The 27,980-nt window shown below is 49.1% G+C and overlaps 1 protein-coding gene across 1 annotated transcript in view; it reads right to left on the bottom strand.

Moving 5' to 3' along the window:
* Window positions 1-27,980, bottom strand: part of LOC136586588 (macrophage mannose receptor 1-like) — a 244,980-nt gene that overhangs the window by 77,610 nt on the left and 139,390 nt on the right. Inside the window, exons 12-15 of the mRNA XM_066584720.1 lie at window positions 14,956-15,119; window positions 2,366-2,430; window positions 2,073-2,173; window positions 291-433 (exon numbers count right to left, since the gene is read on the bottom strand). Of these exons, the coding sequence (XP_066440817.1) occupies window positions 291-433; window positions 2,073-2,173; window positions 2,366-2,430; window positions 14,956-15,119 (473 nt within the window). The remainder of the gene's footprint in view (window positions 1-290; window positions 434-2,072; window positions 2,174-2,365; window positions 2,431-14,955; window positions 15,120-27,980) is intronic.

The raw sequence follows: 27,980 nt of genomic DNA, 5'->3' as shown, positions 1-27,980 counted from the left end.
TCGTGGAAAGTAAGCCCCGTGGGCCCCCAGGGGCTCAGGGGCCGGGTCGCAACCGCACCCCCAGCACCCCCTATATGTACACCAGTGCCTCAGACCCTAACATAATGGCAATTTTTCTTTAGACTATACCCCTGCTTAAATTCTACAATAATACAGTATCCCCCAACGCATCCCACCATCACCTACATGTGGGGCTGCATACACAAGTTCCTATTGCCGTGTGCTCTACATTCTATATCCTACAATATTACCCGCTAATAATAATATTGTACTTGTGCTGTGAAAATTACCTTTTGTCCAAATGGAAGCCAATCTGGTGGACATCCACCGTCCGGTGCAGGAACAGTGGGGGCTAATGGAGCATTAATGGAACTATTTGTTCTTTCACAGATGAATGCTCTTCGATAACCACAGTTTGTGTCATACCAAAGTCCTATGAAAAATTATATAGAAAGTATTGACGCATTTGTTAAAGGAGTTCTGTACAAATATGCAGTGCAGTTACAAAGTGCTCATACTCTAATATATTCTAGCTTACTATTCTGCCTGGGTCGCAGCTTCAGGGTGCGGAGGGTAGGAGGGTGCAGCGGGTGCAGGCTCAGCCGCGAGCTGCTTTACATTGATTTCTAGAGCAGGATCTTCCTTACAGCCAGTTGCATGGACAAGCTGGTAGCCTACTGTTACTGCTCCTTCCTGACACCCATGGACTGTAGCCACTCTCAGCACAATTCTATCATAGTCCATGTTCACATCTGCATCTGAGGGTCTATTCAGAGCCTCTGCCGCAGATCCGGCACAACATAGAGAATAGGATAGCCCAGCATGCTGCGCTTCTTTGTTTGTTAAATGCCGCGGGCAGAACAAAAGCGAGACGGACCTCAATATAGTCTATCCGGCGCCATTTCTTTCTTTCATACAATGGATGCAGCATTCTGTTGTCTTGCTCTCGTGATGGAACTGGTGTGAGTCCAGCCATGGCAAGTTTTACAAGAAGATACTGTAAAAGTAGCTTGTTACCCGCGACTTCGTTCACGTGGAATTTGTATTTTTAAAGCTGCACTGTGATTGGTTGCTATGGGCAACACAGATTTTCCTTAAAATCTCAATCCATGTTAAAGTGTCTGTGGTCGAAGCCCACCAGACAGGGCTGGGTATCCCTGATAGCTTAATAATCATATACGTGCGTCAATGACATCTGCGCATTTGTGCACCCACTTTTCCCTCCACCATGAGATGGTTAACATTGATTTCTAGAGCAGCCAGTTGCATGGACAAGCTGGTAGCCTACTGTTACTGCTCCTTCCTGACACCCATGGACTGTAGCTGCTCTCAGCAACAATTTTATCATAAGCGAGATTCACATCTGTATGGCGCAGCGCCATGTTTTTTTTTTTATTAGTAGTGTTTTCAGGTAATTTATTAGCCTCCCACCACCATCAAGGGTATTCATTTGACTGATTTTGGAAGGATGGAAGGCTAAGTCAACCTTGAGCCGGCTACCTGAACCTTGCGGGGATGGAAGTCGCAACCTTCAGGTTGTGAGTAAGAGCTTAGGACTGCATTTCTGCTGCCTTAGCACTCTGCACCACAAGGGACTCATGCGCCTGCGCATCACCAGATAAATCTGTCTTGTCGCGCTCCCTAGAGGACTCTATACACTTTGGGGATAAAACGTAGCTTAATGCCTTCCTCCCTTCCAAATTTAATCACAATCGCTTCAGCAGTTTAGCCGTGAAAAGGTAACAAACAGACGGATAAAGTTACTTTTGCATTTATAATATTAGTAGGGATGTCTGTAATAGCAATCATAGGTAATCAGTATCATCATCTGTATTTGATCGGTATTTGCCTCTCTTTGCTTTCATTGGTTTTATTTTCTACGGATTTGCACGCCCTATATTGTACTACTTGCCGTCTTATTGGGATGTGCCAATTAATTCAGACATACGATTTGCAAAACATGAAGTATAAGTAAACTCTCCTTTCTCCCATACTGTAATATGCAGAATCTGTACTTGTTCAAGCTGCAAATTCTCACAATGTTTCACTTAGAAATATCATTATAGGTTTACCCCGCTCTGTACGCATCTGCGTGCAAAACTCATCATTATTGGCAAAGTCAGGCTGACGTAACGCCCAGGCAACAAATTCAACTGGAGAGCCGTCCATCCACCTAATGACAAATAACGCGGTTAGCATAACATTAGAGCAGAACACACATGCTTATAGGGGAAAGATCAGAAAGCCTTTGCAGTTCCCAATCTGCATCAAGCATGTATACAACAGCTATGTACTGTAGATCGCCGATAAAACATTTATTAACCAAAAATATAAATATTGGCGGCTTTATCTGTTAAGCACCTACTTAAATTCTTTATCCAGTCCTAAACGCAGGCCAATGTAATACAGTTTTTCTGTTTTTGTAAAAATCTAGAAATGAAAATGAGAAGATGAAAGTGAGTAAGGCTCTGTTCGCACCAGCGTCACGGCTGCTCTTATTTGGTTTTTATTTCTTTAAATTCCCTGGATGACGGTGTGTGCTTTATGGGAGCTGCACTGAATCTGGCTCAGGGTGCATTCATACGAACGTATATCGGCTCGGTTTTGACGCCGAGCCGATATACGTTGTCCTCGTGTGCAGAGGGGGGAGGATGGAAGAGCCAGGGCCAGGAACTGTGCTCCCGCCCCCTCTCTGCCTCCTCTCCGCCCCTCTGCACTATTTGCAATGGGGAGAGGCGGGACGGGGCGGGGCTAATTCCCAAACCTTAGCCCCGCCCCCGTCCTGCCTCCTCTCATTGCAAATAGTGCAGAGGGGCGGAGAGGAGGCAGAGAGGGGGTGGGAGCCTCAGTTCCTGCTCCTGGCTCTTCCATCCTCCCCCCTCTGCACACGAGGACAACGTATATCGGCTCGGCGTGAAAACCGAGCCGATATACGCTCGTGTGAATGCACCCTTAGACAGAAATGTGACCATAAACTAATGTGATTATTTCCATCAAGAGAAACCACGTGATCTTGTAGATATGAGACCTTTTATTGGCTAACAAACATACATGATGTAATAGCGAGCTTGTGAGCCTCTCAGGCTCTTCGTCAGGCGATAATGTAATAGATCTGAAGAGGAATGAATATTTATACACACTTATAACATACATATTTATGACAGGGCACAGACATGGATGGGATTGGTTTCTTCTATGGTTTTGGGAATATAAATGGATAACAACCTTTAACACGCGGAATACTGGGTTTAATTATTCCCCAGGATTTATGTGTGAATGGGAGGTGTGAGACATTTATTGCACAGATAAGACCCCCATCAACAGTAATTCAGGGACCATAAACCTTTACTCCCTTATCAGTGTCTAGTTAAGGGTGACTACCCACTACAGTTTTTTGTCACTGCGAAATTCACAGCGTTTTTTTTTTCTGCAGGGGTCTATGGGACTTGTAATGTTAAAATCGTGATCGCGCAAAATGGCGATTTACCGCAAAATCACGATTTTAGCTTTACAAGTCCCATAGCCCATACACCCCTGCAGAAAAAAAAGCTGCAAATTTCGCAGTGAAAAAGACTGTAGTGGGTAGTCACCCTAAAAATGCTTGTGTACCTCTTGTAGCATTTCTAGCCTGACAACCTCTCCCCCCACCCACCCCCCAACAGTAATTCAGGGACCATAAAACTTTCACTCCGCTATCAGTGCCTAGACAAAAAAAGTTTGTTTGCTGTTGCAGAATTCCTTTTAAGTGCGAACCAATCACATCCATATCCGTGCCTTGTCATAAGTATATATATATATATATATATATATATATATATATATATATCCATATCTGTGCCTTGTCATAAGTATGTATGTTATAAGTGTGTATAAATATCCATGCCTCTTCAGATCCAATCCATTTAAGCCGGAAGAAGTACCCTGCGTTGGTACGAAAGCTCGCTATTACATCATGTATTTTTGTTAGCCATTAAAAGGTATCATATCTACATGATTACATGGATTCTCTTGCTGGGAACAATCACATTTTGCTCTACTGGCTAACACCCTACCAAACCTTTGTTTTCATTAAACTAATAATAGCTCTCTTATAATAATGGCTCTGCTGACTCTTTCCCAGTCTACACAGCAAAGGTCAAAAGTAAGTGTCAGAAAACAGGAAATGTCAGCTTATTGTGTTTGCTTCACTGGGGAGTGTGAAAACGGAAATATTTCAGGATTTATTTTAATATTTGAATAGTCATATAAGAAACCTATGCTATAAACCCGATAGAAAGAATGTGTCATTTTGATACTAAAACTTTAAATTGGTTGACCGAGTTTTAAAAATTAAACTGCAGTAAATGTTATAAAATACTGTGCATTAAAAAAAAATAGATTACTCACCAGTTATATTCCACACCGCTCTAGCACCAAAGGTTCGGTCATCACTGCTGTTCTTTGTTTCCTGCAGTGATGATGTGGCAGACATCCATGTGACTGGCTTCAACTTTGATGCCAGCATGAGGATAGTGATTGCGTATAAAATGTCATCACTGCAGGAAGACTAAACAAAGACTTAAACAGGTGAGCAACATTAGTTGTTTTTTTTTTAGAAGATTCAGTGCAGGAATTTATTTTTTTTAAACTCTGAGACAACCTCTTTAACGTGTTGCTCTGAGAGCCATGTGGCATGTAGGAATCTATGCTCACTACACCATCTATTTAATGCATTCAGGGCCAGTTGCACCAATGGTTTGATTAGTGATCAACAAGAGGTGATCGTTGAACAAGTAGTAAAACCTTGCACCAACACTGGGAGCTGCACTTGCAATTAAGACCCGTGTGTGTAGGAATGCTGACAGCATAATGGGCCAGGTTCAAGCACTGCGGACTCTGGTCTACCAACTGTTGATGACCTACCCTGAGGATATGTCATACTGTAAGTAGTATTTGTGCCTGTAAAATCAATTAGTCCATTACGTAAACATGCTGTACGGTGAAGGTGATAACCCTTGGAAGAACTGACCGACAAATTTAAGAAAAGGTTTTCTTGGGTGGTGAAATTACATTCTTGTTTGCTGCTGGGAGCGACCATGTTTTACTATCACCCTGAATGCTGGATCACCTGACTACAGTCACCAATCACTATGCACAGTACATTTTTTCTAAGTTGAACCTTTGATTGCAGATCACCTGAGCTTAGTTTTGCAAATCTTAGATCCAAAAGTGTAGTGTGTTTTGCTTAAGGAAGTATTTGTTGAAAGGCTCTCCAGTGCACAGGCTGCAACTTCACTAGTGTCGTGTTTCAATAAGTGAGACTTACTTTAAAAAAGAGGGAGTCCGGGTGAGTACCCATAGATGCCTCCCTCATGTGGTCCAAGGTGACACAGTGTTGTGAACAGATAGTGGAGGAGTACAATCAAAAAAGATTTGGGTGAAGTCCAATTTATTGGTAAACACACAAACCACACGGTTACAAATGCATAAGGAGATGAGGTGCAAAGTATATTTCAGAGGCTACGGGGACTCCTTTGTCAAGCACAAGTCATCAACATGTCCTCCCTACATGTAGGAGGTTGGGACAACATTGGTGAAGTCGCACCCTAAGCTGCAGAAGACCTTTTTAACTAATACTTCTCTATTTTTGCTCGAGATATGGGATATTTCGGGATTCTCTATACCTGCTCTCCTCTGGATGTCCCCAAGACAGGGTGTTACCTCTGTCGATGGCTACCCCATACTTTTAGGTGAACTCAGACTGTGGGCATAACAGCTAACCCTTCCAGGTTGGGTCTTTAATGCCAGATGAGTCCCTCTCCTGTACATTTATATCTATTAACAACATTCCTCACCTCTGGCAGAGGCGCTGTCCTGATTACCTGTTTATTAGGTGTTTTTATTAAATCTAGTTTACAGTTGATCGCAGCTACCTGAATCGGGATCAACATCATGGTTGGTGCAACTGGCCCTCAATAAACTAGCAGGCAGAAATAGAGTACTATTTAGAGGTATGTAGTGAATGTACGTAGCTCTAAATGGTTTAAACGCTGTGGATATATTGCAGATCTGCTGTAGTTTTCAGCCTCTGCATTAAAAAAGGATGAAGTCCAGAGTAAAAATCTGCTGCACGACAATTTCCATGCGGATTTAGGGCTGACCTGTTTAAATCTCATCCACTTTGCTGCTATTGTAAATGCTGCAGATTGTCTGCACATAAAATCTAAAGTGCACCGCCCCGTGTAGCCGTACCTTAGGGTGCATTTACACGAGCATGCACAAGCACGCGTGAATGCAGGTCCGTGCAGCAGTGCTTCCAATGGGGCCGCGGCTGCTGCCAGCGGCCCCATTGAACGCAATAGGATTCCTGCAACCCCTGCAGTGATTTTCAAGGAAGGCCTTGAAATATAAGCCCTTCCCTGAAAATCACCTGTGGTGTGTGTAAAAAAAGAAAACAAATTATATATATATTATATATATTATATACACACACACACTATATATATCCACCACTGCCACGTAAAGAATCCCTGCGGGACGTAAAGAATCCCCTGCCACAGCTGTCTGAGCTGTCACAGCTGTGGCACAGGATCGCAATGTTCTCCCATTGCTTTCAATGGGGTCAGCACTTCTGCAATCCCATTACAATCATGGCGGCATGTCACATGACGCTGCGGCGCGTCACGCCGAAGTGTCATGCGGGACCCAGGACGCCGGATCCACAGGTAAGTATGGGGTCTCTGGGGGACGCCGTGACGGGCTCCGCCGCAGAATTCCAACTGCAGAGCCCGTCACGGCCGTGTGCAGCCGGCCTTGGGCTACTGTTTGCGTCTTCAAGAACCCCAATGGTCCTTCTTAGGGCCACATCTGACCGTGTGCATTACTGTTGTGGCTGCTGGGAGCAGTTTTGCACCATTTTTTTTTTTCATCTTGGGCTCTGCAGACTGTTGCGTTCTCAGTCTGCAGTCAATTATACAGAGTATAGGGGCAGTACTGTTGGGCAGGGACAGTGGTAGTGTAGAATCCTGTCAATAAGTACCCCAACTGTCCTTCTTAGGGCTACCTGTGACCGTGTGCATTACTGTTGGGCTAGTGGGAGCAGTTTTACACAAGTTTTTTTTCCCATCTTGGGCTGTGCAGGCTATAGCGTTCTCAGTCTGCAGTCAATTATACAGAGCATAGGGACAGTGCTGGTGAGATAGGGACAGTGGTATTGTAGAATCCTGTCAACAAGTACCCCAACGGTCCTTCTTTGGGCTACCTGTGACCGTGTGCATGACGCTATCTAGGCTGTTTGCTTTTTCAAAAAAAAAATTTAAAAAAACTCCTTCTTAGGGCTACCTGTGACCGTGTGCATTTTACTGCGTGGCCGCTGCGAGTGGTAGTGGCTCACTATTACCCAGCTAGGTCTTTTTGCAGCCTTGTGTATAATTTTTTCGGACTGCAGTGTGCGTTACATAACCGCTGTCAGCCTCCAACTGCAGGCCAATAATTGCCTAATTTTTTTTCACCGCTCTGTGTGCCCCGTCAATTTCACGCACAGCGTGCGGCGACAGCCCCTGATAGAGGGAAAGACATGTACACGCTATATAGGCTGTTTGTTTTTTCAAAAAAATGTGAAAAAAAAGCTCCTTCTTAGGGCTATCTGTGACTGCGTGGCCGCTGGGAGTTGTAGTGGCTCACTATTACCCAGCTAGGCCTTTTTGCAGTCTAGCGTATAGTTTTTGGGGACTGCAGTGTGCGTTACAAAACCGCTGTCAGCCTCCAACTGCATGCCAATAATTGCATAATTATTCAGGCTGCTCTGCGTCTGCTCTATTCGTAATACACCATGCTGAGGGGTAGGGGTAGGCCGAGAGGACGTGACCGTGGACGAGGGCGAGGACGCGGAGGTCCAAATGAGGGTGTGGGCACAGGCCGAGTTCCTGGTCCAGGTGAATCGCAGCCGGCTGCTGCGGGATTAGGAGAGAGGAAAGTTTCTGGGGTCCCCTGTTTCATATCACAATTTTTGGGTCCACGTGGTAGACCTTTATTACAAACTGAGCAGTGTGAGCAGGTCCTGTCGTAGATGGCAGAAAATGCATCCAGCAATGTATCGACCACCCAGTCTTCTAGGCCGTCCACTGCTGCAACTCTGAATCCTCTTACTGCTGCTCCTCTTTCCTCCCAGCCTCTTCACTCCATGAAAATGACACATTCTGATGAGCAGACAGACTCCCAGGAACTGTTCTCGGGCCCCTGCCTTGATTGGCAAAAAATGGTTCCTCTCTCACCTGACTTTGTCGTGACCCATGCCCAACCTTTGGAAAGTTCCCGGGGTCCGGGTAATGAGGCTGGGGACTTCCGGCAACTGTCTCAAAAGGTTTCAGTGGGTGAGGAGGTCGATGATGATGAGACACAGTTGTCTATCTGTGAGGTAGTAGTAAGGGCAGTAAGTCCGAGGGAGGAGCGCACAGAGGATTCGGAGGACGAGACGCTGGACGATGAGGTGACTGACCCCACCTGGTTCGCTACGCCAACTGAGGAGAGGTCTTCAGAGGGGAAGACAAGTGCAGCAGCAGGACAGGTTGGAAGAGGCAGTGGGGTGGCCAGGGGTAGAGGCAGGGCCAGAGCGAAGACTCCCCCAACTGTTTCCCAAAGCACCCCCTCACGCCAAGCCACCCTGCAGAGGCCTAGGTCTTCAAAGGTGTGGATGTTTTTCAGTGAGAGCGCCGACGACCGACGAACAGTGGTGTAGAACCTGTGTCACGCCAAGATGAGCCGGGGAGCCACCAGTACCAGCCTCACCAGCATGCACAGGCATATGATGGCCAAGCACCCCACAAGGTGGGACGAAGGCCGTTCACCGCCTCCGGATCGCACCACTGCCTCTCTCGCTGTGCCCCAAACTGCCACTCAGATCCAACCCCCCTCTCAGTACACAGGCACGAGCGCCTCCCGGCCAGCACCCACACCCTCACCTCCACAGTCCTCGGCCCCATACAGCAATGTCTCTCAGCGCAGCATCCAGCTGTCGCTAGCGCAACTGCAAATACGCCGCCAAGCACCCGCACCCTCAAGCATTAAACGTGCACATTGCCAAATTAATTAGCCTTGAGATGCTGCCGTACAGGCTTGTGGAAACGGAGGCTTTTAAAAACATGATGACGGCGGCGGTCCCACGCTACTCGGCCCCCAGTCTCCACTATTTTTCCCCGTGTGCCGTCCGAGTCCTACACCAGCCCATCTCCCGCAACATCAATCGTGCCCTCACCAACGCGGTTACTGCCAAGGTCCACTTAACCACGGACACGTGGACAAGTACTGGCGGACAGGGCCACTATATCTCCCTGACGGCACATTGGGTGAATTTGGTGGAGGCTGGGACCGAATCAGAGCGTGGGACCTCATACATCCTACCCACACCCAGAATTGTGAGTCCTTCCTCGGTTCTGGTATCTGCGGCGGTCTATGCCACCTCCTCTAAACCCTCCCCCTCCTCTTCCTCCTACGCAACCTCTACTCTCAATTAAGAAATGTGAGCAGCACGTCGCCAGCAGTCAGTGTGGCGTGGCGCGGCAGCACAGTGGTGGGCAAGCGTCAGCAGGTCGTGCTGAAATTACTCAGCCTAGGTGACAAGAGGCACATGGCCCCCGAGCTGTTGCAGGGTCTGATTGAGCAGACCGACCTCTGGCTTTCGCCGCTGAGCCTCCAACCGGGCATGGTCGTGTGTGACAACGGCCGTAACCTGGTGGCGGCTCTGCAGCTCGGCAGCCTTACACACGTCCCATGCCTGGCCCACGTCTTCAATCTGGTGGTTCAGCGGTTTCTGAAAAACTACCCACACTTGTCAGACCTGCTCGGCAAGGTGCGTCGCGTCTGCGCACATTTCGGCAAGTCCACCACGGATGCTGCCACCCTGCGGACCCTGCAACATTGGTGTAATCTGCACCGGCGGCTGTGCGACGTGCCCACACGGTAAAATTCTACGCTCCAAAGGTTCGCCAGGCTGTATGAGCAGCAATAGTGGAATACCAACTCCAACATGGGTGGCGTAGTGGGAGTCAGCCTCCCCAATTCTTTACCGAGGAGTGGGCCTGGATGGCAGACATCTGCCAGGTCCTCGGAAACTTTGAGGAGTCTACCCAGATGGTGAGCGGCGATGCTGCAATCATTAGCATCACCATTCCTCTGCTATGCCTGCTGAGAAGTTCACTGCAAAGCATAAAGGCTGACGCTTTGCGGTCAGAACAGGAGATGGGAGAAGAGAGTATGTCGCTGGATAGTCAGAGCACCCTCAAGTCTATATCTCAGCGCGTTTTGGAGGAGGCGGAGGGGGAAGAGACAGCTGGGCCCACTGCTGAGGGTACCCATGCTGCTTGCCTCCCATCTGTTCAGCGTTTATGGCCTGTGGAAGCGGAGGAGGAGGAGGATCCGGAAAGTGATCTTCCTAGTGAGGACGGCGATGTGTTGCGTACTGGTACACTGGCACACATGGCTGACTTCATGTTAGGCTGCCTTTCTCATGACCCTCACGTTAGACGCATTCTGGCCACTACGGATTACTGGGTGTACACCCTTCTCGAGACCGGGTATAAGGAGAACTTTTCCACTCTCATTCCCGAAGAGGAAAGGGGTACGAGAGTAATGCAATACCACAGAGCCCTGGTGGACAAACTGATGGTAAACTTCCCATCTGACAGCGCTAGTGGCAGAAGGCGCAGTTCCGAGGGCCAAGTAGCAGGAGAGGCGCAGAGATCAGGCAGCATGTTCAGCGCAGGCCAGGGAACACTCCCCAAGGCCTTTGACAGCTATATGGCTCCCCAGCAAGACTGCGTCACCACTCCCCAGTTAAGGCTGAGTCGGAGGGAGCACTGTAAAAAGATGGTGAGGGAGTACGTAGCCGATCGTACCACCGTCCTTCGTGATGCCTCTGCTCCATACAACTATTGGGTGTCAAAGCTGGACACGTGGTACGAACTTGCGCTGTATGCCCTGGAGGTGCTGGCTTGCCCTGCCGCTAGCGTCTTGTCAGAGAGGGTGTTTAGTGCAGCTGGGGGAATCATCACAGACAAGCATACCCGCCTGTCAACTGCCAGTGCCAACATGCTTACACTTATAAAGATGAACAAAGCCTAGATTTCCCCAGACTTCTCTTCTCCACCGGCGGAGAGCAGCGGAACCGAAAAATTCTTTTTGTTGCAACCGCAGATGAAAGCACTCTTCTCTATCACCGGTAAAACGGGGCATTTAGCTTTGTCAATCTGTCTCTGACATTAGTCCTCTTCCTGCTACTCCTCCTCCAGAAACAACATGTCATCTCGCTGAACTGCCAATTTTTTTGTAGCTCAAAAGACTCATCTACATCTACCAATGTTTTTACAATTTTTCTAAGTTTCAAAAGTATTGAGACTGTAACATAAATCATTTTTTTCAACAGGGCTGCCTCCAGGCTCTGTTACAAATTAAGCAACAGTGAGCTGTATCTTTAAAAAAAGGTTTATGGGTTTCACCTGCCCTCTCAGTTGATAAATTTTTCAGAGGTACACTTGTACTCTTGGTACACTAATTTTTGGGGCCCACGCCTACACTCTTATCCAACTAATTTTCCCGGCCTTCGCCTACGCTCATGGTATCCCAATGTTTCATAGGTTGGCCTACACTATTACTACAGAAATTTTACTGGGGTCTTCCTGCCTGCTTACACTTCTGCTACAAGAAAGTTACAGGGGTCTGCCTATATTGCTGCCACTTATATGTTACAGGGGTCTGCCTATACTGCTGCCACTTATATGTTACAGTGCTCTGCCTATACTTCTGCCACGTAAATCCTACAGGGGTCTTCCTATACTGCTGCCACAAGGATGTTACTGGGGTCTGCCTATACTGCTGCCCCGTTAATTTTACAGGGGTTTGCCTATACTGCTGCCACAAGGATGTTACTGGGGTCTGCCAATACTGCTGCCACGTTAATGTTACAGGGGTCTGCCTATACTTCTGCTACAGAAATGTCACTGGGATCTGTCTATAGTGTTACTACAGAAAGGTTACAGGGGTCTGCGTATACTTCTGCTACAAAAATGTTACTGGGGTCTGCCTATACTGCTGCCACACAAATTTTACAGGGGTTTGCTTATACTTCTACTACATAAATGGTGCTGGGGTCTTCCTATACTGCTGCTACAGAACTGATACTGGGGTCTGCCTATACTGCTGCTACATAAATGTTACTGGGGTCTGCCTATACTTCTGCCACATAAACGTTACAGGGCGTCTGCTTATACTGCTGCTACAGAAATGTTACTGGGGTCTGCTTATACTTCTACTACAGACATGTTACACGTGCCTGCCTATGCTTCTGCTACATAAATGTTACAGGGGTCTGCTTATACTGCTGCTACAGAAATGTTACAGGGGTCTGCCTATACTGCTGCTACATAAATGTTACTGGGGTCTGCCTATACTGTTACTACAGAAATGTTACTCGGCTCTGTCTATACTGTTACAACAGAAATGTTACTGGGGTCTGTCTATACTGTTACTACTGAAATGTTACAAATACTGGGCTCTGCCTGTACTGCTGCTACTGAAAAGTTACAGGGGTCTGCATATACTGCTGCTACTGAAATGTTACAGGGGTCTGCCAATACTGCTGCTACATAAATGTTACAGGGGTCTGCCTATACTTCTGCTAATGAAATGTTACTGGGGTCTGTCTCTACTGTTACTACAGAAATGTTAATGGGGTCTCCCTAGACTTCTGCAACATACCTTTGCTACTGGAATATTACAGGGGTCTGTGTATACTATGGGTGCACTAAGTCTTATCATCGTGGTGTTCTACCTATCTGGCGCCAAAAAAACCCCAGACTGACTAGGGCATGGATTGTGGGCCGAGGCAAACATGTATTTCCTCTTACGTAACCTCAGCTATCCGGGGCACTGCAATGGGATTTCTTTATGTACAGTCTGTGTGTTCCTGCTAGCCACCCATGCTGTAGGTGCACACAGACTTGCCGTAGCAGAGTTGTACCTGCCTGGCACTTAAAAAAAAACAAACAGAATGTCTAGGGCATGGAGTGTGGGCTGCAGCCAACATGTATTTCCTCTCACGTAACCTCAGCTATCTGGGGCACTACAATGGGATTTCTTTATGTACCGTCTGTGGATTCCTGCTAGCCACCCATGCTGTGGGTGCACACAGACTATCCATTGAGGTGTTTTACCTGTCTGTCCCCAAAACACTGACAGACTTAGGTAGGGTGCAGAGTGCAGATGGTTTACCCCTTGTGTTGTCGATGAGGTATCAGACACCCAAACAGAATGAGTAGTGTGTGGACACATGGATTCCCCATTGCTATGTCACTCGCAGCACCTTGGGACACACAAGGTGTTTGCTGGGACAGAGGCTGACCCAGGGCCCGCTCACATACTTCCCACACCGAGTATTGCTGCATTGTGGAGATGTGTAGAAGCGCTAGGCTGGCAGCGGAGTACCCTTTATGCCCACGTTTTCAGCTCCTGACGGAGGTGGCACAGGATTGGAATGAAGATGGAATGTCAATCTATTATCAATTCTTGGGCAGCATGTAACCCAGTAGAAGAGGCAGCGGTGTGACCCGCAGGCAGTGATTGTGCTTGGTTGCAGGTAGTGTGGTGTTTAGCTAAGGTGTGCCTTGCTAATGAGGGTTTGTCCCAAGTAAAAATTGTTGGGGGGGGGGGGGGACTCTTGCCGCTATTGTGGCTTAATAGTGAGACCTGGGAACCTGAGATGCAGCCCAGCATGTTGCCCTTCACCTGCCCTATCCGTTTCTGTGTCGTTTCCATCACTTTCACAGGTTTTGCAGATTTTCACAAATGAAAACCTTAGCGGAGCATGGGTGATATACAAAAATGCTCGAGTCGCCCATTGACTTCAATTGAGTTCGTTACTCGAAACGATCCCTTGAGCATCGCGGTAAGCTCAACTCGAGCAACGAGCACCCGAGCATTTTGGTGTTCGCTCATTTCTAGCTGCCTGTGATTGGTTACAGCACTCAGCCAATCACAGGCAGCTCTAGGCCATTCATAGTATTCTGGTAGCTGAGGAAAGGTGAGTATATATATATATTTTACTTTTAACACATTCTAAGGATGATTTGAAGGGAAGGGCTTATATTTAAAGCCCTTCCCCGAAAATCTTTGCTTACCTGCAGCCCATTGCTTTCAATGGGACTGCAGAAGTGCTAGTCCCATTGAAAGCAATGGAAGAACATTGCAATCCTCTGCCACAGCTGTCACAGCTGTGGCAGGGGATTCTTTACTCCCTGCGGAGCTGTGACAGATGGCAGGGGATTCTTTACAGTGCTGTCACAGTGTTCAGTGACAAGGGGACTCCCCGCTGGGGAATACTGATGTGCACCACAGGCCTATGGTGCACGCATGTCCTATGTTTTGCAGCTACGTGCGTTTGCACGCCTGTAAAGCACGGACATGTGAACACACTGTAGGGAACCAATGATTATAACAGGCACATGTTTTTGTGTGGACAATTGTAAGCACATAAACTCGCTCATGTGAGTCCACTGTTATATACATCTTTCGCAAATTTTCATAAAAGCTGGTTAGATTGGATAACTGTATAGTTTATCTAACGTAGCTTCAGTGTCCCAATAGTAATATCCAGATTAAAAGCAGCATAAAGATCAAGAAAAGTTTTTCTGCTGAAGATATTGGCAAGGGGGCGGGATCAGAACAAAGTGGAGTATTTCACATTTAATGAATGAACTTTCTTTAGCAGAAACTGAAGAATCCCCAAGTATTTTTTGGTCACCCAACAGTCAGGATAAAACCACTGGTTACCCTAACTGGTGCCTGACCTCACTGTCTCTCTATGGGGAAATAGTTGGGCAACAATCAAAGTCTGTTACGGTTGGAATTTTATGTCAACTGCTGTGTGATCTGAAGTCGCCGTGGGCCCCTAGGCTAAAGTAAAAAAAAATAGTATTCTGGACTTACGTATTTCCAAAGGAATTTCCGCTCAGATTCACTGTTAATGGTGACAACATGGGAAGAACTTCTTCTACAGAATTCTTGTGCTTTCTCCATCGGCATTCGATCTTTGCTAATATAGTATTGGCTGTCATTATAGATTAGCCAACCGTCATGTGTAAAGTTATATGCTGTGATGTAAAGAGGATACAAATACTTCATTATTACACGCAAGTGAGAAGGACTGATGCAAATGGCGCATAAAATGATACAACAGCAGCATGGCAGGACGGGTAATTAATTGTTATCAATCATTATTCTACGGTGAACTCAATATACCTCTGATATTCAATCTCCCCATCACACTGTTTGACATCTCATTGGGTTCACTGTATGTTTACATACATGTTATTTATTTATTGAGCCTGGGTCTGGAGTCTGTATCAGTTTAGGGGGACTGTATTAGTCTTTATTAGTTTTGGGGGTCTGAGTCTAGATCTGTATTAGTTTAGGGAACATAGTCGGGTATCTGTCTTAATGTACAGAGTTTGGGCTCTATATTCATTTAGGGGGTCTGTATTTATTTAGGCATCTATAGTTAGAGGGTTTGGTCTGGGGTTTAGGCTGCTTTGTGTTGTACATATCATTGAACTGGTCCACAGACCAGATCAGTCTATATTTAAGGTGCGCTCACAGATTGCCGATTTGCTGTCGATTCTGTTGTCTATTTTGTTGCAGAGCTGCAGAAGATTGCACCATTTAAATTGGAATGCAATTGAAAGTGTGAAATCTGCTGCAAATCAGTACGGCTGACTTCACATGGGCGAGCGCGATGTGTATAGTACCCCAGAATTTGGGGTCCCAAAGCCCATTTAACACTGGATAAGCTAAATTGTGTATAATAAAGGAAAAACTGGGAAAATTATGTGAAATGTATGTTAAATTATGAAGCAACGGGGGGCGGAGCCTGGCCGCTGAGGTGAATGGCCGTGTGAGAGTGTAGCTCCCGCGGCAGGACTCCGTTACAGGACCTTCAATAGCTTCCAGCAGCACAGAAATGAGGAGAGTCGGCAGGGAGAAGGGACCGGAGCCTTCAGGGACACCGCGGGTGAGCAGAGGACAGTCCGACATGCAGCGCTACCTGAAAGAGAAACCTTCCCGCTCTCCGCTGTTCCCTGTAAAGATGGCGCCGGCCCAGCTATCGGCTGCAGCTCACAGTAAGGAGGGGGAGGAGGGGGCTGCCTCGGACAGCGAGGATGATGAAGCCGTGTCTAAAGGCTTCATGAAGGACTTTATAATGAAAGCCCTGAGCCCTGTCATGCTAGAGCTGGGGGAAATTAAAGAAGACATTAAGCTTCTGGGCAGACGAGTAGAAGACCTGGAGACTTCCTCCTCCGCCATTATCACACATGCCACGGAGGTAGAGCGCACCCTGCGTGAGCATCACAACCATATCAATAAAGCACTCCTGATGCAGGAAGATCTGGAGAGTCGTAACAGACGATCTAATGTACGCATCAGGGGGCTTCCGGAGTCATGGGCTGCAGACTCCCTCCAAAAGGTAACCAAAGAGATTTTTTCACTTCTTCTAGGGGCGGAGAGAGCAGCCCCCATCTTGATTGAAAGGGTACATAGAGCCCTCAAACCCCCCCCCCCCCCCCCCCCCAGCAAATTCAGAGCCCCCACGGGATGTTATTTGCAAAGTGCTTGCATTCCAGGACGCTTTCGCTGTCCTAAGGGCAGCCAGAAACTATAAGGACTTAAAATATGCGGAGGCTTCGATAAAGATTTATCAGGATTTGGCCCCGTCTACGTTGGCTAAGCGCCGCCTTCTCCGTCCACTACTTGATGCGCTGAGAGAGAGGGGGATCAGGTACGCATGGCTGTTCCCCTTCGGTTTAGGCGTATCTCACCAAGGTCGCAGGCTGAGCATCCGTGACCCGGAGGATCTTCAGGCCTGCTGGCAGTTCCTCGAGATGGAGCCCCTAGATGTACCATGCTGGCTCCCTTTACCAGAGATGCCAAAACTCACAAATCTACCCTCCACAGCTGCCTGGAACCTGGCACCTCCGGCTAAATCACCGAAGAATAAAAAGAAAAAGAGCCGCGACCCCACCCCCGCAGGAGAATGAAGATTTAGCCTAGCCCGGGTGCTGCTCGGGTGAAATTTCGCTTTTGTCTGACCTCGGTTTGCATAGATGAGACTCCTGCCTGACAGCTGGACTGAATGGGTTGCGACTATCAAGAGATCGGGCAGGACTTTGGGATCATCCCCTGCGACCATACCATTTCTGGGAAGAACTCTTATATCGCGATTGAGGCCCCAAAGGTCTCTCACACATGTTAGCCGATGGTCACTTTGCTGTTATTTTACTATTTTACTGGTTTTACCTTCAACCGCTCTCTACCTCTCTTTTCCTTCCTTCTTTGCATTCTTTGTCCTCCCCCCCCCGTCTCCCCTTCCCCCCCCCCCCCGCCATCCACTCCCTACCCCCCCCTCCTCCCTTCTCTTTTCTCGTTCCATCACAAATATTTTTGCATTGCTGGTTTTAAGAGGTTTACTACAAATGGTCCTAAGGAGTCGTCCAGGGCAGGTTTAGTACACTTCGGTCTCCGTCTGACCGGTTGGGAACCCCAATCCCCACTGTTGGAACGGACACCGTTCTGTACCCACCCCCCACTGACCGTCCTAGGACGAATCGGTCTTGTTCTTTCTAATTTTGTGTATTTCATTGCAGTACTACCCCTCCTTTCTGTGTCTTATACTTCCCTTCTGTGTTTGTTCCTTACCTCCCTCCACAGACACCCCCCCTATTGATAATTTGCTTGAAGTCTCACTGTGTTTTGTGATCCCTCTTCTAACAACAGCATGTCTCCGGGCTCCACGTTGCCTCCTCCGTTGCCTGCTGCCGACGGCCGCTTCCGTCTCTCCTCGTTTAATGTGAGGGGGTTGAACTCGCCTTTCAAAAGACATAATGTAGCACAACTTCTGCGAAAGTACGGTACTAAGATCGCCTTCCTACAAGAAACCCACTACAAGGAGGGTAAGTGCCTTTCATTGCCGGGTAGGCAGTTCCCACAGGGCTTTCACAACCCCCACCCAACATCCGCCTCCAAGGGAGTCTCTATCCTGTTTCACAGGTCCACCACATTTAAGTGCGAGGCACAACACACTGACGGAGAGGGCAGGACCATCTTCTTGAGAGGACGCCTTGATAACTTCCAGATTACCCTGGCCAATCTCTACACTCCAAATTCTAATCAAGTGGCGTGGTTGGTGGGGCAACTGGAGACTCTCAAAGAATTTGCAGTAGGTCCTATCATCCTGGGAGGGGACCTGAACCTCACTTTGAACCCCCTGCTCGACTCGTCAGTCGGGCGTTCCCAAATATCCCACCCCAGGCTGAGACGCCTACACAGATGCATCTCGGAATTGGGTTTAACTGATGCCTGGCGCCAATGCTCACCCTCCACTAAGGACTTCACCTATTTTTCACACGTCCATGCCTCGTACCAGAGGCTGGATTACTTTCTCATAGCATCCTCCCTTCTCCCTATGCTGATAGATTCCTCCATCGCCGCCACCACTGTGTCCGACCATGCCCCGCTACACGTTGATCTGAGACCACTATGCAACTCCCCCCGGGAGTGGAGGTGGAGGCTGAACGCCTCCCTTCTTGATTCCGCGGAGGATAAATCCGAAATTTCTATACAATTAAAAGAATTCTTTGAGCTGAACGGTGGCGGGGACCAGTCGGTCCCGGTGGTGTGGGAAACGCATAAAGCGTTTGTCAGAGGTGTCCTGATAGCTCTTGGAGCTAAGAAAAAGAAAATCCAACAAAAAGAAATAGATGACCTCCTGAAGCGTATAGCCAAGTTGGAATATACCACCAAACTCTCGGCCAGCAAAGAAAATCTTTCCAAACTATCTGATACCAGAAAAGAGTTAAACCTCTGTCTGGAAAAACGATTCAACAAAAAGTGTTTATATTTTAAACACATTGCCTTTACCCAAGGTAACAGAGGCAGTAAATATACGACTGCTATGATTAAGAAAGCCCGTACTAAGAATCAAATTGATTCAATAAAAACCCATCTAGGTCCCCAAGTCACTTCATCTCAGGATATTGCAGCTGAGTTTCAGCACTTTTACTCCCAACTCTATAATTTACGTCCGCAACAAGATCAAAACGAGTTGGACGAAACTGATAAACAAATAAAGGACTTTCTGAAACAGCTCTCTCTCCCTAAGCTAGACCCAGAAATAGCTGATCAACTCCTGGTCCCTGTTACGGAAACGGAGGTTGATGAAATCCTGAACTCTTCCCCACCGGGCAAAAGCCCTGGCCCTGACGGCCTCCCCCTCACCTATTATAAGTCCTTCCGTACCACACTAGTACCACGTCTTACAGAACTATTCAATGCCCTCCTGGTAGGTGGATCCCTCCCGAGACAAGCTCAGGAGGCCCACATCACGTTGATCCTGAAGGAGGGCAAAGACTCGGAGGTGTGCGGCAGCTACCGTCCCATCTCTCTCATTAACTTAGACGCTAAATTATGGGCCAAACTCCTAGCGAAGCGTATGGAGGCCCTCATACCTAATTTGGTGGATAGGGAGCAGGCCGGATTTGTGAAGGGGAGGGAGGGGAGGGACAACTGCTTCCACATCCTTCATGCAATGCATTACGCCCACATAAATAAAATCCCACTCGCCTTAGTAAGCACCGATGCCGAAAAGGCAATCGACAGAGTCGACTGGCAGTACATGAGATCGGTTCTTCTTCACTTTAACTTCCCACCGGCCTTTGTCGCAGCCATTTTCTCTTTGTACGCTGAACCCTTCGCCAGACTGAAAATAAACAACATCCTCTCACCGCCATTTGATATAAAAAATGGCACGCGCCAGGGCTGCCCCCTTTCCCCTTCCCTGTTCGTACTGGCATTGGAGCCCTTGCTCCAGTGCATCAGACTGGACCAGGAGATACGGGGACTCACAGTAGGAGACCAATCTCTGTCTGCAGCCGCGTTTGCAGATGATATCATCTTCCTAGTAACTAACCCAGAAACGGGCCTCCCCAGACTTACCTCACGCCTGGAGCAGTTTGGGAACCTCTCAAACTTTAAAATAAACTTTAATAAATCAACGGCCCTCAACGTCTCGATCCCAAGAGCGCGCTGTGCGAACTTGATGTCTGACTCCCCGTTCTCCTGGTCCAATACTGAAATTGCCTTCCTGGGTGTAAGGTTAACAAGGAGGACAGAGGACCTCTTCGCGGCAAACTTCCCCCCACTGATTTCTAAAATTAAAGCTCTTCTGCATAACTATGACCTCCCTTACATTTCTTGGTTCGGGAGGAGAAATATAATAAAATCCTACATATTTCCAATTATCTTGTATCAGATCCGGTCTCTCCCTGTCCATCTACCTGCACATTTTTTTTAACAACCTCCGCAAGATGTTTACCAAATACATTTGGAGACAAAGAGGCTCCAGATTACCCTATAGCCTCTTGACAAAGAGAAGGGGGGAGGGTGGGATGGAGCTGCCGAACATCTCTGACTTCTACGTCGCATCTCACATTAGCTATTGGCTGAGATTGACCAGGCCAACAGGAGACCCGCTCCTGTTCCGGATGATTACGGCCATGTACGGCCCCTCGCTGCTGGAGAACCTGTGGTTCCCTAAAAAAGCCATTTATAGAAATAAGAACTACAACACGCTCCTGAGGGGCCCTAGTGAAGCGTGGGCTTCCCGAATCGAAGTATTAGCGCCCACTCCCTCTCCAATCTCCCCACTTTGTTCTCTCCCCTCCCTGATGGGTCTCCCCCTGGACCCTTGTTCAGCCAGACTCTGGCAAAGATTCAATAACAAGTCCCTGGGAGAGCTCCAGTCCCTGAGACATTTGGACCCTGGGGAGATAGTGGGGTCATTGCTGCCCGACCAGTCCCTACCTTTCCTTCAAAGAGCTCAATTTGAAGGTGTTATTAAGGACTTCAAGAAAACTTTCACTTCCACTAGACCCCTCACAGCCTTCGAGAGGGCAGTAGAAGCAAACAGCACGTCTGCCGGAAAGATTGCGCGCTTGCGCAGACTTTGTTTCCCGCCCCCTCCACCTGGCAAACCCGCGTTTATCTCCTCTTGGGAGAAGGAGCTAAATATCACCCTATCCTCATCAGACATACAATTAATTCTAAGGTTCGCCTACGGAGTCTCCGCTTGCATCATCAACCAAGAAGCCCACTACAAGTTACTGGTCCGTTGGTATAGGACCCCACAGTGGTTGGCCGACCACAAACTTACCTCTAACAGCAAATGCTGGAGATGCGAGAACGACTTGGGCTCATACCTCCATATTTGGTGGTCCTGTCCTCTCCTAGGGACCTTTTGGCATAAGATAGCCGATGCACTAAAAATAATACTACCCAATTTTACATTGACCCCGGAGGTGATGTTTCTGTGGAGGCCCTCTGGTGACTTTAGCCCTCTGAGGCATAGATTATTGGCGCACGCAATTGACGGTGCCAAGGCGCTTATCCCCCCCCTGTGGTTGCAGAAGACTCCACCTGTTTTCTCTCAGTGGAGGGACAGAATGGACCGGACTTACAATTTAGAGGAATTATCTAGTTGGTCCAACGGCTCCCATGAGAAATTCATTGAAATCTGGGGCCCATGGCGAAGAATACGCTCAGAGCTCTCGTGCTGACACCCTTTGGGTGGGGAGACGGCAGCGGTAGACCTTGGTTTGCTTGCGCACGTGAGAGGCCCCCGTCAAGAGACGTGATTACCAGCACAGATCGCACGTTAATTTCCCCCCCCCCCATACCCTCCTCCGACCCCCCCCCCCCCCCTCCCCTGTGTTGTAAGTCTTTGTCTGTCCACACGTTTTGTCGGGATATGTTCTTTCATAAGTGGAATTATCGGCCCAGGTCCGTGATGTATGATGCAAACCTTCCCGCTGGATTTACCAGGGACCTATGATTCCCGACATATTTATCGATACCTGTTTTTTGTACCTTATGTTAAAACTCAATAAAACTTGGATTTAAAAAAAAAAAAAATTATGAAGCAACAATAATGTCTGGTTTACTAGGGGTTAATTCCTAATGTATAATATTCACATTTGCTAGCTCTGTATGATTAGGCAGAATTTCAGCTAATTCTCTGTCACTTGTGTCAGTCATCCTTAGATAGCTTGGGCATTAAAGAGTTAGTTGGGACCTTGCTTAGGACTGGGTGACACAGAGATTATAAAAGCGAGAGAAAGGGCGGAGTTAGAGGGTTAGAAGGAGAAGGGTTTTTAGGAGGAGAAGGAGAAGAGTTGGTGAGAAGTAATGGAAGGAGCCAGAGAATGGAGAGATGAAGAAAAGGAAGAAAAAGAAGAGAGTGGTCTGAGGTGGGGGAAAGTGAAATGAGTGTCAGAGAAGCTTTTTTACAATCTTGCCCAGAGGAACCGATTCCAGGGTAGATCCCCCTGTCAGCTGGAAGGAACCCAGACACCGCAACTGTGAATTTAACTTGTCCCTGCACATCCAGGAATCAGAGTGTTTACATGAGAGCTAATATTGTTCCTCTCATTCCTCCACCAATAACCTCCTAGTCCAGTAACCAATTAAAATTAGCCTGTCAGCCCCATCTCCTTCTCAGAAAGGAATCAAGGAATTTCTGAATGTAATTTGATTAGAGATGAGCGAGCACCAAAATGCTCGGGTACTCGTTACTCGGGACGAAAATTCTGCGATGCTCGAGGTTCGTTTCGAATAACGAACCCCATTGAAGTCAATGGGCGACCCGAGCATTTTTGTATATCGCCGATGCTCGCTAAGCTTTTCATTTGTGAAAATCTGGGCAATTCAAGAAAGTGATGGGAACGACACAGAAACGGATAGGGCAGGCGAGGGGCTACATGTTGGGCTGCATCTCAAGTTTCAAGGGACCACTATTAAGCCACAATAGCGGCAAGAGTGCCCCCCCCCCCCTCCCAACAATGTTTACCTCTGAAAAGCCCTCATTAGCAATGCATACCTTAGCTAAGCACCACACTACCTCCAACAAAGCACAATCACTGCCTGCATGACACTCCGCTGCCACTTCTCCTGGGTTACATGCTGCCCAACCCCCCCCCCCCCCCCTGCACGGCCCAGTGTCCACAGCGCACACCAAAGTGTCCCGGCAGTACATAAATATATCCCATTGCATTGCCCATCACAGCTGAGGTAATGTGATGTTTAATGCAGGTGGGCTTCGGCCCACACTGCATGCCGCAGTCAGACTGGGGTTCTTTAGAAGTGGACACATGTAGTTACAACTCCATGTGGACCGACAGCATGGGTGGGTGCCAGGAAGCCACCGGCGGTGCATAAATATATCACATTGCATTGCCCATCACAGCTCAGGTAATGTGATGTTTAATGCAGGTGGGCTTCGGCCCACACTGCATGCCCCAGTCAGACTGGGGTTCTTTAGAAGTAGACACATGTAGTTACAACTCCGTGTGGACCGACAGCATGGGTGGGTGCCAGGAAGCCACCGGCGGTACATAAATATATCCCATTGCAGTGCCCAGCACAGCTGAGGTAACGTCAGCTGTAATGCAGGTGGGCAAAAAATTAATTGGATTACACTGTAGGCAAGGGCCCCAAAAATTAGTGTACCAACAGTACTAATGTACCTCAGAAAAATTGCCCATGCCCAACCAAGAGAGCAGGTGAAACCCATTAATTGCTTTGGTTAATGTGGCTTAATTGGTAACTAGGCCTGGAGGCAGCCCAGTTTAAATACAAATTGGTTCACGTGGAAGTTTCAACGCTTTAATGAGCATTGAAACGTATAAAAATTGTTTAGAAAAATTATATGACAGAGCCTTGTGGCCCTAAGAAAAATTGCCCGTTTTACGTGAGGTTTCAGGAGGAGGAGCAGGAGGAGGAGGATGAATTCTATACACCGATTGATGAAGCAAAAATGTCCCCGTTTTTGATGGTGATAAAGAACGATGCTTCCATCCGCGGGTGCAGCCTACGTATTGCTTAGGTATCGCTGCTCTCCGCTGGTGGAGAAGAGAAGTCTGGGGAAATCCAGGCTTTGTTCATCTTTATGAGTGTAAGCCTGTCGGCACTGTCGGTTGACAGGCGGGTACGCTTATCTGTGATGATTCCCCCAGCCGCACTAAACACCCTCTCTGACAAGACGCTAGCCGCAGGACAAGCAAGCACCTCCAGGGCATACAGCACGAGTTCAGGCCACGTGTCCAGCTTCGACACCCAGTAGTTGTAGGGGGCAGAGGCGTCACGAAGGACGGTCGTGCGATCGGCTACGTACTCCCTCACCATCCTTTTACAATGCTCCCGCCGACTCAGCCTTGACTGGGGAGCGGTGACACAGTCTTGCTGGGGAGCCAGAAAGCTGTCAAAGGCCTTAGAGAGAGTGTTGCCCTGCCTGTGCTGTACATGCTGCCTGATCTCCGCGCCTCCCCTGTTACCTGGCCCTCGGAACTGCGCCTTCTGCCACTAGCGCTGTCGGATGGGAATTTTACCATCAACTTGTCCGCCAGGGTCCTGTGGTATAGCATCACTCTCGAACCCCTTTCCTCTTCGGGTATCAGAGTGGAAAAGTTCTCCTTATACCGTGGGTCAAGCAATGTGTACACCCAGTAATCCGTAGTGGCCAGAATGCGTGTAACGCGAGGGTCACGAGAAAGGCATCCTAACATGAAGTCCGCCATGTGTGCCAGAGTACCTGTACGCAACACATGGCTGTCCTCACTAGGAAGATCACTTTCAGGATTCTCCTCCTCATCCTCAGGCCATACACGCTGAAAGGATGACAGGCAAGCAGCATGGGTACCCTCAGCAGTGGGCCAAGCTGTCTCTTCCCCCTCCTCCTCATCCTCCTCATGCTCCTCCTCCTCCTCCTCAACGTGCTGAGATATAGACAGGAGGGTGCTCTGACTATCCAGCGACATACTGTCTTCCCCCGGCTCTGTTTCCGAGCGCAAAGCGTCTGACTTTATGCTTTGCAGGGAACTTCTCAAGAGGCATAGCAGAGGAATGGTGGCGCTAATGATTGCAGCATCGCCGCTCACCACCTGGGTAGACTCCTCAAAGTTTCCAAGGACCTGGCAGATGTCTGCCAACCAGGCCCACTCTTCTGTAAAGAATTGAGGAGGCTGACTCCCACTGCGCCGCCCATGTTGGAGTTGGTATTCCACTATAGCTCTACGCTGCTCATAGAGCCTGGCCAACATGTGGAGCGTAGAGTTCCACCGTGTGGGCACGTCACACAGCAGTCGGTGCACTGGCAGATGAAACCGATGTTGCAGGGTGCGCAGGGTGGCAGCGTCCATGTGGGACTTGCGGAAATGTGCGCAGAGCCGGCGCACCTTTCCGAGCAGGTCTGACAAGCCTGGGTAGCTTTTCAGAAAGCGCTGAACCACCAAATTAAAGACGTGGGCCAGGCATGGCACATGCGTGAGGCTGCCGAGCTGCAGAGCCGCCACCAAGTTACGGCCGTTGTCACACACGACCATGCCCGGTTGGAAGCTCAGCGGCGCAAGCCAGCGGTCGGTCTGCTCTGTCAGACCCCGCAGCAGTTTGTGGGCCGTGTGCCTCTTATCTCCTAAGCTGAGTAGTTTCAGCACGGCCTGCTGACGCTTGCCCACCGCTGTGCTGCCACGCCGCGCGCCACCGACTGCTGCCGACGTGCTGCTGCTGACACATCTTGATTGCGAGACAGAGGTGGCGGAGGAGGAGGAGGAGGAGGGTGGTTTAGTGGAGGAAGCATACACCGCCGCAGATACGAGCACCGAGCTGGGGCCCGCAATTCTGGGGGTGGGTAGGACGTGAGCGGTCCCAGGCTCTGACTCTGTCCCAGCCTCCACTAAATTCACCCAATGTGCCGTCAGGGAGATATAGTGGCCCTGCCCGCCTGTGCTTGTCCACGTGTCCGTTGTTAAGTGGACCTTGGCAGTAACCGCATTGGTGAGGGCGCGTACAATGTTGCGGGAGACGTGGTCGTGCAGGGCTGGGACGGCACATCGGGAAAAGTAGTGGCGACTGGGAACTGAGTAGCGCGGGGCCGCCGCCGCCATCATACTTTTGAAAGCCTCTGTTTCCACAACCCTATACGGCAGCATCTCCAGGCTGATAAATCTGGCTATGTGCACGTTTAACGCTTGAGCGTGCGTGTGCGTGGCGGCGTACTTGCGCTTGCGCTCCAACACTTGCGCTAGCGACGGCTGCACGGTGCGCTGACAGACATTGGTGGATGGGGCCGAGGACAGCGGAGGTGAGGGTGTGGGTGCAGGCCAGGAGACGGTAGTGCCTGTGTCCTGAGAGGGGGGTTGGATCTCAGTGGCAGGTTGGGGCACAGGGGGAGAGCCAGCCGTGCAAACCGGAGGCGGTGAACGGCCTTCGTCCCACCTTGTGGGGTGCTTGGCCATCATATGTCTGCGCATGCTGGTGGTGGTGAGGCTGGTGGTGGTGGCTCCCCGGCTGATCTTGGTGCGACACAGATTGCACACCACTGTTCGTCGGTCATCTGCACTCTCAGTGAAAAACTACCAGACCTTTGAGCACCTCGGCCTCTGCAGGGTGGCATGGTGCGAGGGGGCGCTTTGGGAAACAGTTGGTGGATTATTCGGTCTGGCCCTGCCTCTACCCCTGGCCACCGCACTGCCTCTTCCAACCTGCCCTGCTGCTGCCCTTGCCTCCCCCTCTGAAGGCCTGTCCTCAGTAGGCGTAGCAAACCAGGTGGGGTCAGTCACCTCATCGTCCTGCTGCTCTTCCTCCGAATCCTCTGTGCGCTCCTCCCTCGGACTTACTGCCCTTACTACTAACTCACTGATAGACAACTGTGTCTCATCGTCATCGTCCTCCTCACCCACTGAAAGCTCTTGAGACAGTTGCCGGAAGTCCCCAGCCTCATCCCCCGGACCCCGGGAACTTTCAAAAGGTTGGGCATCGGTCACGACAAACTCCTCCAGTAGGAGAGGATTCGGAACCATTGCTGCCCATTCTGGGCAGGGGCCCGAGAACAGTTCCTGGGAGTCTGCCTGCTCCTCAGAATGTGTCATTGTAATGGAGTGAGGAGGCTGGGAGGAAGGAGGAGCAGCAGCCAGAGGATTCTGAGTTGCAGCAGTGGACGACGCAGAACTCTGGGTGGTCGATAGATTGCTGGATGCACTTTGTGCCATCCATGACAGGACCTGCTCACACTGCTCATTTTCTAATAAAGGTCTACCGCGTGGACCCATTAATTGTGAGATGAATGTGGGGACACCAGAAGCGTGCCTCTCTCCTAATCCCGCAGCAGTCGGCTGCGATACACCTGGATCAGGAGCTCGGCCTGTGCCCACACCCTGACTTGGGCCTCCGCGTCCTCGCCCGCGTCCACGTCCTCTAGGCCTACCCCTACCCCTCAGCATGGTGTATTACCGGTAGTGCAGAAACAGAACGCTGTAATTAAATGTGCCGCTTATTGGCCTGTGGTTGGAGGCTGACTTCGCTTACAGAACGCACAGCAGAGCCAGGAAATAATTTAGCGCAAGCCTGCTGTAACACTTAGCTGGCTGCGTATGAATTTGGACAACTACCCTCAGCAGAGACCCAGTACACTGAGGACGGTTACAGGCAGCCCAAATAGAATTTTTTTCCCAAAAGTTTTTGGAAAGGCCCACTGCCTATATTCAAGAAATATGTCTTCTGTCCCTACCTCAGCAGCACTACTGGCCCTGGAGTATGTAAAATAACTGCAGGGCGCAATGCTCTGCACGGCCCATATACAAAAAAAATGTGCAACACTGCAAAAAGCAGCCTCCACACTACTGCACACAGTTAGATGTGGCCCTAAGAAGCACCGTTGGGGTTCTTGAAGCCTAAAATACTCCTAACACTCTCCCTACAGCAGCTCCAGCATCAGCAGCACTTTCCCTGAGCTATGTCTGAATGCATCTGTGGCGAGCCGCGGGAGGGGCCGATTTATATACTCGGGTGACACCTGATCTCGCCAGCCACTCACAGCAGGGGGTGGTATAGGGCTTGAACGTCACAGGGGGAAG

Source organism: Eleutherodactylus coqui, chromosome 12 (genome assembly GCF_035609145.1).
Source record: "Eleutherodactylus coqui strain aEleCoq1 chromosome 12, aEleCoq1.hap1, whole genome shotgun sequence".
Taxonomy (NCBI): Eukaryota; Metazoa; Chordata; class Amphibia; order Anura; family Eleutherodactylidae; genus Eleutherodactylus; species Eleutherodactylus coqui.
This window is presented reverse-complemented; position numbering and strand designations above follow the sequence as displayed.